We start from the raw sequence: 9,471 nt of genomic DNA on the forward strand, positions 1-9,471 counted from the left end.
ACCCGAGTGTTTATTTTTTTAAACCCACCATGCGAACTTTCTCCAATATATCATTTACCAAGCGACCTTCATACAAGTGTGTATTATAAAAAAAAACATTAAATTCAGATTGCGAACCATTGTACTGGTTTAACCAGGGGCTCTCATAGCCTCAAAATGGGGTTTTCGTGGTCTCTGTCACAAAACGTATTTTTTAAACCCACTTTGCGAACTTTCTCTAATATAGCAGTTACACAAGAGACCTTTATGCATTGTGTACTATCAAGAATAATTAAATTTAGAGTATAAACCATCGTACAAGTTTAACCAGGGGCTCGAATAAGTTTTTGCTTCCCCACTGTAAGAATCATTCAGAGAGAGAGCATTTTATCCTGCTGCCTTCGCTGTGTTTAGGATTTACATGATCCTCCACGATCAAATTACATTCACTTTAATTACTTACTTTACTAAGTGGGGTTTAGGGTTATTGAGTAATTTCATCAATTAGTTTAATTTGAAAAAGCTTATTTCAGCATTTTATTAAGGAAGTTTTGATAAAACTGAAAATAAAAACATCTTATATTAAAAATACTCAAATTAATAAATTTAAGTATACTTACAAGCTCTCAATCCTCAACAGTGTAAATGTTGCACATGACAGCATTATGTTCTGGTACCCAGTTAAGAAAAAAATTTACACAACGAATGAGCACTGTTTTTCTAAGTACCAAAAATGTTGCAAATTTATTGAAAAGCAAAAACGAGCATCCATTAGAAACAATTTAGTTCATTATTTTATGTCTAAGTGATTAATATTTTGCATGGATAGTTTAACTGTTGATCATAAACAACTATTATGATTTTATCATGCAGAGCACGTCCTACTTATTACAAACATACAATTAATCATTTTAGAAATACATACCAAAAAAATTTATGTAACCTCCAAAAATTACAGGTTGCTATTGAGATGAATCTGTGAAAAAATGTCAAGTGACTAAAAAGTATAGGCACCATAAATAAAATTCAATAAATTTATTTAAGTTGATACTTTTCTAAAAATGCCATGCATTAGGTACTAAACTATTTCCTACTTTTTGTCACTCATCAGAGCACATAAGTTTTACAAAATGTGAAAAGTTACCAACACAAGTTTTTTAAAAAAAATTAGTAGGTACCTATGTATCCAAAAAATAATAATTTTCTAAAATAAAAAAAAGTGTTTTGATAGTGAAAAAATATTTACTGTATTTCATTAACAAAACAATTAAAATTGTTTTTTTTAAATACATATGTAACTACATAGTATATGTACAGACATGTAAAAACTATAAAATGGTTATTTTTACCAAATTAAATTAAATTTTTTTGAATCAGAATTTTTATATGTTATTATTTGAGTTCATTGTAAATAAAAATGTGAGTTGTATTTTTAAAAGCAGTAATTTCAATCTACTCTTTAGTGTCAAAACCCATCTGTTTCAGTAATGTTTGTTTCCTGATACTGCGTGAATGGTGGACTCACAAATGAACAACTAATTTTGCAAAGTGCATCACTGATTATGTACCGCAGGCACAACCGGTGTTTCTCTGGTGACCGTACACGGGGACACCGAACGATGCGGTCAAGACCGTCGCTGGGAGCAACACACGCTACGAGCTATCGCTACTGCAGGCGAGCTTTTCCCCCTCCCGGAAGTCGGCCGACTCGTCGGTATCGCTGAGCGGCAGGCTCGAACCAGCACTGTGCTGCTTGGCACTGTCGCTCCCGCCAGCTACACTAGCGCCGTGTCTCGACTCTAGTTCCGCCCACGGGTCCTCCAGCATGGAGGGGTGGAAGTATTGCGAAATGTCGGCCGCGTGTCCTGGGTTGCAGTCCCTGCCCCCCTGAAAGTGAACAAATCCCACTCGTAATAAATCAAGCAAAGAAGTTTCAGAACTGTTCCCCACTTCAAAGTACAAAACACATGGGTTTATTTTGAAAAACTTCACAGAAAATCATGATTACTTAACTTAAACACTGCATTTGAGTATAATAGTACTAACACGTTACAACCAAATCACGTTACAGTCACTATCACTACTGTAGATATTTATACATTAAAAAAATATATGAAGGTCATCATTTGCGAGTAGGTGTAATCTTCCTAACAGTCAACATTTTAACATTCAGAACATTTGTTTCCGACATCCCCAGCTTTTACTCTGTAAGGAAGAGGATAAGAAAGGAGAAAGTTCAAAGATCATATCGCACTTGATTCTGTATCTTTGCACTCATCGATTAGATATTCCCTTAGTCTGCAAAGTCGTACAGAGTATTTACATACTACTCCATGCTTATTCGGTTCATTAATTGCTCTATTGATGCCTTTAACACCAACCTGCACTTTACAGATTGCATCTCTGGATGCTCCTACTCTCTCTAGATTTGAACCGGAGACCTCCAGCATTTGCGACCCAAGTGCAGCACATTCCGACTATTGGGTATGTAGACATACACACTGTCTTAAACAAGTCTCTATGTCAACATGATTACTCCACCCTCCTCTCGCTAAAACACTCTGGCCTCTCACTCCGTCCACTGTCCTGCAGACCTACCATCTCCACTTGCATGCCACGCACGTTTCTCCGACAATGACAAACAAACTGCTGAATGACCAAACACAGAGAGCACTGCCACTGACGGTCTCTGGAGTCGAGCTGGTGCGTATCCACACACTCGCAACGGCACAAAAATACCTTAAAATAAGTCCAATAATAATTCCCTTTAAGAAACCAAGAAATTTATGAATATCATCAAATTTATAATTTCTTTATTATCTGCAAGTCCAACTGAAAATAATTTAAGTATTACGCTGTAAATCAAGGCCAATAGGTTATCAATGATCTGATATTAAACAGACACATCAGCAATGGTACAACTGACATATATATGGACTAGGTTATCACTGTAATCCTTTGGCTAGCTCACTCAGGTTGGTTAGATAAAGTAATTTACCATTACAAAATACCTGGGGCAGCTCCAAGAAGACATTCTGAAAGAGGGTGTTGTACAAAGAAGAATGCAGTTGCACTGTGACATTTCATAATTTGGGGATTAGCCTGAAAATATTTACAAATTTATAGTATTGAATTCTGAATTTCAGTAAGTTCATTAAACTTTTAACTAAAGAAAGTTTCAAAACATGATTAAAGTACTTAAGTCAAAATAAATATACCTTCCAAAATAACAAAAAAATTGTGTTTGGGAGAGCCCCTGAAAGCCCCCTCCACGCTAAACCATGCTTGCAAAATGCAGAAACCTTATCCTAACCATCCATGACAGAGCTAGAACAGAAAAAGAGCAAAAATAAAGTAAAAAAATGCAATATTTTAATTTCTAAAGGGGCAGATGAATCTTAATTATCTTCGGTTTCTGCATAAAAAAAAAGACAATTCAAAAAATTGACATTTTAGTTCTGCTGGTTTGTGAAGGAAGTGCATTACAGTACACTCCCGATTATCCGTGAAATTAAGTGGCAGGGCCACCACGGATAGTGGAAATTGCTGATATTCCGCAAAAGAGCAGAAAATGGTAAAACAAAAAAGGAAACATTAATTTCAACTTAGAGACAAAAATAGCAACGCATGCCAGCCTACTGCATGAGTTCCGAGAAGGCCTGTGGCGTTTTACTGTATACTGCACACAATACACTCGTCATTAGAGATAAAATTTGCTCACTTGTAATAAAATACAGATTTACATATGTGCTGTATTTTATCGTAGCATGCGCGGATCATCCACACTGGGGATCATCCGCCCGTGGATAATAAGGAGTTTACTGTATTTTAATATTTTATTACCTGCAAAAGGTTTACGGTTCAAGTGGTGTATTCACTTAAGTAATTCATTAGCACCATGTAAACTTACTGTGTGTTACTGTTTTTACAGTAGTTGTGTCAAGTATAAAATTTTATTAACTATGGAAATGGATTCATACATTATTTTACGAATATGTACAAAATTGTAACTATAAATAGAGATTTTATGTTTGTTTTTTTGCACGTGAAATAGTTTAAAATTCTTAAATGTATTGTATTTTTGCAGATTTGCATGATTTGTATTTTAAAATATATTTTTATTCACATAGTGACAAAAGGTTTGGGATGAAGGTAAGAATCGTCAAACTAAATTAGTTGCTCTTGAATCATTTGATGTGTCTGGAAATCTGCAGAAAAATTTATCTGTTATTTCCATGAACAAAATTCAAATTTCCCTGACAAATTTTTAAAAATAATTTACCTATTTTGTAATATTCATAAGAAATAATAATTCAGCCGCGAACATCCGTTTGCTATACTAGTCCATACAGAACCTTACATATGACATTTTAGTTTATGAATACACTGGAACACCATCTGGTAAAGTGTTCAAAGTTTGAGTGATGGCATACCAGAGCATGAAATTGCCCCCTCAAATTACAATCACTGTGGAATTCCCATGACTTTTCCATGTTTTAAAGTAAATTCCCTGACATTCCCTGGCCAATATCAACTTCCGTGACTTTTCCCCGACATTCCAGAATGTGAAGTAGCTTGGCTTCAGGGTTGTAGCCGAGGACAACCCAGAAACCAAGCTACTTCAGACAATGGCCGTGAAAGCCTGCGAACATTATTCCAGAATGTAGTCATCCTGTAGTGGTAATTGCTGAGTATAGCCATTTGTAAACTTTGCATAAATTTATGCATCAGTAAGCATCTGTAAGAAGAAATTTATCGTCTTTTTAAGATATTTGTCAATTTTGTACCTGTATAGTTTCAGATGTAAGCTCAGCCAGTGTTTCTGAGAGTGTTTTAATAGTCAGCTAATTTTTTGTTACGTTGGGTACCTTGCAGAATTCACATTTCGTCAAAGATTTCTAGACTATCGAAGATATCTCCATTGAGGACCTCCCGAGGCATTCCGGCAACGCCCGACCCTTATTCCGGGTTGGATATGGTTGGAGAGGGGGGAGGGAGGGAAACCCCCCAATTTTTCTAAACATAAAAAATTTGATATACGTTAATGTTGAGGTACTATCGAGAGGTAATTCCCCTGATAGTCTTCCAGAATACTCAATTTTTTTCATCCTTTCTCTTTCATCATACCTCAAGATCGTGGTGGTTTTCATCATCGTGGCATTTGTTTTCCATTAGCAGTGATGGAGATTTCACCCCCCTCCCTCCACTTGGTATGTGTAGTAATGAATGTAGTAGTCATGAGACAAATTTCAAGTTTTTTTTAGGTGAAATAATTTAATGGAACAACATAAATATGGAATGTGTGGTTGTGACTGTAGTAGTAACGAGGAAAGTGACAGTGTTTCGCACTATTGATTAAATTTAATGGATGTAATATTATGTATAAAAGAATATTATTCATAGTAGGTAGATGATTATAGCCATGAACGAAGGCAGAAGATGTAAGTGGTTTTTGTCTCTAGTTTATAAAGGTTTTAGTGATGCTGTAGTAGTATTTTGTATGCATTTTGTTTGCTTTGCGTTTGCCGTGTTAAAAATTTGTTTTCTTACATTAACTAAAAATATAACTTATTAGGTAAGGTACAAACATCTTGTGTTCCTAGGTGAGGTTAGTTTTGGACTCATTGAAGAAATCGAAACAAAACAGAAAGTTTGGAAAGGTTAGTTCAGGTACATAAAAAAAACTGCTATAAGTGTGCATTGCTATATGGTACCTAGCGATATTGATGAAGTCGCCAACAAGGTGGTACTGAAGTAATTACTACCCATACATTATTTCGGTACAAGCATTTCTTAATTCGGTAAATATTTACAATCGCGGTAGATGCCAAAAAAAATGCTAAAAATCTGAAAATACTTTTATTCTGTGCCCTTTCACTTCCTCTTTTCAAAACAACCGGCGGAGGTAAGAAATTCCAAATACTTTAGGAGATATCGAATTTTTTAATTTCATTATAAATGTAGAGTCGCGGTAGATGCCAAAAAAAATGCTAAAAATCTGAAAATACTTTTATTCTGTGCTCTTTCACTTCCTCTTTTCAAATCAACCGGCGGAGGTAAGAAATTCCAAATACTTTAGGAGATATCGAATTTTTTAATTTTCATCACAATACCTGCGTAGTATGCGGCGATGACCATTGTTTCTTGTCATAGATAATAAGGTTTCTTGTTTACGAGTATCATGTTTCTTATTGGACAATTTTGTCACGTGACTGTTCCGTGATTGGCCAGTATTCAAATGAACCAATATGTGATTATTTATTCCGTGATTGGTCAGTATTCAAATGAACCAATACGTGATTATTTATTCATTTATTGTTCAATACGATGTTTAATTAATCGGTAAACTTCTGCCGTGAACGACTACATCATTTCCTTATAGTGACAAAGGAAATGTACCCGCCTCCAACTTAGGTGCGTTTTTAACGTTTCTAATTTTAAAGTATTATTATTATTATTTTTTGGATATTGTTGCGCAAGTAATAAGTAAAAAAAAAAATTACGTGAGTTGTTGATGTTCATCATTTGTACGGGTTTTGTTAGGTCAGGTCAGTTACATTATACATAATTTAAAACTAAAGTAACATTAAATTAAATTCACATTATTTTTAATGTTCGCTTAGTTTGAAAGTATTTATAATGTAACTGACCTGACCTAATCGACCATTTTATTTATTACGCATTCTCTAACACACGTCAAAATAAAAAATGGCGACGTTCGAAGGGTTAAACGGGCGTTGTATTGCTAAATTAAAAAATTCGATATCTCCTAAAGTATTTGGAATTTCTTATCTCCGCCGGTTGATTTGAAAATAAGAAGTGAAAGAGCATAGAATAACAGTATTTTCGGATTTTTAGCATTTTTTTGGCATCTACCGCGACTCTACATATCATGAAATTAAAAAATTCGATATCTCCTAAAGTATTTGGAATTTCTTATCTCCGCCGGTTGATTTGAAAAGAGGAAGTGAAAGAGCATAGAATAAAAGTATTTTCGGATTTTTAGAATTTTTTTTGGCATCTACCGCGATTGTAAATATTTACCCTTAATTCCAACTGGTTTCTGGGAAATCAATGTTTATTGGTTACATGACAATCCCTTTGCTTTCCCGTGTAGGTCTGTGTGTGTATGTTTTAGAGATCTTTGGTCAAATATTAGGTTAGGTCACCTACATTAAAACTTATTTAAAACTTTGTAGATGGTGGTTAGGTTAGTAAAGCTAAAATAAAAAATAGTATAAAATATTATTAATAGTTGCTTAGGAATTACTAATTTAAAATGTAGCTATTCTGACCTAACCAAATGTCCAAACCATTTCACTGTATTTTTGATGTAGCTAACCTAATCAACCGTCCACACTTTTTAAAAGTATTTTACATGAAGTTCGACTATTCTCCAATTTATCCGTCACTTAAAAGTCTATGAAAGATGATTTGGCCAACTTTCATGCACTTTTTTATCCTAAAATATTTGCCACTGAAGTTGCTCATGCGAGCGGCGAACTTCGCGAAATTCAGAACTGTTTAGGCCTCGAAATGGACATGTGTGAACCGGTTGCTATGTTACTTGGAAATTCCTAAGCTACCATTAAAAATACTGTAAAATATTTTACAGTAAAGTATTTTACATATGTAATGTGGTTATACTAACATACCCAACCATTCGCAATATTTTAAAATATTTCTAATGGTGCTAACCTATAGGCCTATTAATTGACATTCCTCAAAATTTCACAAATCTGTAACATTTTTACCGAACATACACGAATACAGACTCGGAATGGACTGTTGTGACGTTAGGTTTGCCAATCCTGTGATTCTCCATATATAAGAACATTAAAAAAATGGCAAAGGCTATGTCGATGTAAATGAATTGTAATGTACACTAAAACTAATGATTTCTCAGAAATGAGTAGGAATTTAAAAACCCTGTTTCAGGGAAGTAGATGAACGTATTTCGTATTCTAAAAAATAATTTTCGTAATTAATTAGTTTATTTACGGGAAAGCCATGACGTAAGAATATTACACTTCCCTGAAGTGCATTGTTAAGAACTAGCAAGATAAATACCTAAACAAAATGGATCGGAACCCTAATTGCAGAAAACATAAGTTTCCTATTACTTACCTTTCCACTTTTATTTCCTCTGTATGAGTTATTATACGGACTGGCATTCCTGCTGGATGAATTGTAACTGTTGCTGTTGTTGAAACGCCTGTTAACTTTCCAGTGAGGCGGAGTACTATTTACATTTCTATGAGAATTTACAGGACTGCTGAATCCTAAAGGTATAAAATCGTTTTCGAATCTTCCTCTAGGTGAGCCACTAAACGGTGAACTTGGGTTACGTGGTGAAAACTGTTCGAAAGACTTAGAAATATTTCTACTTTGGTTATTGGGGCCATTGCTGAAAGTATTACCGTAGCCCAACGGTGCACTAAATGGAGACTTGTTATTCATTACAAATTATTTTGAACACTTAAAAAAACATTAACACGTGATAAACACATTAGCACTTCATTAAACTTACACAATTTGTCAACACATAAAGAAATATAATCACCACATTAAACAGTCACAATAAATGCGAACATATTGCCAACATATTCTAATTTTATAAACAATCAGAATGGCCACAAACAACAAAACGAAAATAAATTTCCTTTTCTTTACCGACTCGATTTTACACTGTACGCCGCTAGATGCCACTATTGTAACTATTTTCACGCATTTAAAAACGTAAGTATAACTCCACAACACCGTGAGGTTCACTGATACTGATATCACCACTTGTCTCGCGTATATCTTATTAAGTTTCCATACTGTTCGTATTACAATATTCAGTTTATGTAAACATGTTTACAAATGCAAACGCGAATGTACGGTTACACGGTAGTTGGATAGTCTTTGATCAAAACCGAATTTCTACTGTCATCAAATGACAACATCCTTCCCTTTCAATTAATTCGACCCAACGAGATTCGACCTGAGGACTTCTGGAGTCCACCTTTTGTTCCGCCCACGTGGCGCTAGTTTAGTTTTATCTATGGTTAAGGAGTGCATTAGTAACTGAAAGTTTGTAGTTTTTAATATGAAAATATTATTTAGCGATCTTGTGAAATGTGTTGCCCGTTATTATTAATTTTGTTTTCAATGGTCAGTTGTAATTACTTTAAATCATATGATGAAAAAAAAAATTTAATAACACTTTTGTGACTCGACGTGAAACATTACTATACTAGACCTGATTTAATTATTATTTGGTAATTTTCGTCAGCGTTTAAGTTAATTTGCCGATTTGAAGATAGCGAAACAACTCGATGTAGCTACTATACGTCCCTTAAAGACTGTTCCAAAAATACTACTGTTATATTTATGGTTTAAATTAAGGCCGCATGCCGCATTGTTATACATGCTAGGTAATTATTACCCATGTGCCAAGTGGCTTTTAGTGTCTTGTTAGTGCATGTGTTAGGGAATTCGTATTTGTTG

At 34.5% G+C, this 9,471-nt stretch overlaps 1 protein-coding gene across 1 annotated transcript; it reads right to left on the reverse strand.

The window, feature by feature from the left end:
• Positions 1–487: 487 nt before the first annotated feature.
• On the reverse strand, positions 488–8,868 carry LOC134537105 (uncharacterized). Its single transcript, XM_063377390.1, has 2 exons — positions 8,107–8,868; positions 488–1,866 (listed from the first exon to the last, which is right to left on the reverse strand). The coding sequence occupies exons 1-2, from the start codon at positions 8,437–8,439 to the stop codon at positions 1,633–1,635; spliced, it is 567 nt and encodes a 188-aa protein (XP_063233460.1). The 5' UTR covers positions 8,440–8,868; the 3' UTR covers positions 488–1,632.
• Between the last annotated feature and the right edge of the window lie 603 nt (positions 8,869–9,471).

Source organism: Bacillus rossius, chromosome 11 (assembly GCF_032445375.1).
Source record: "Bacillus rossius redtenbacheri isolate Brsri chromosome 11, Brsri_v3, whole genome shotgun sequence".
Lineage (NCBI taxonomy): Eukaryota > Metazoa > Arthropoda > Insecta > Phasmatodea > Bacillidae > Bacillus > Bacillus rossius.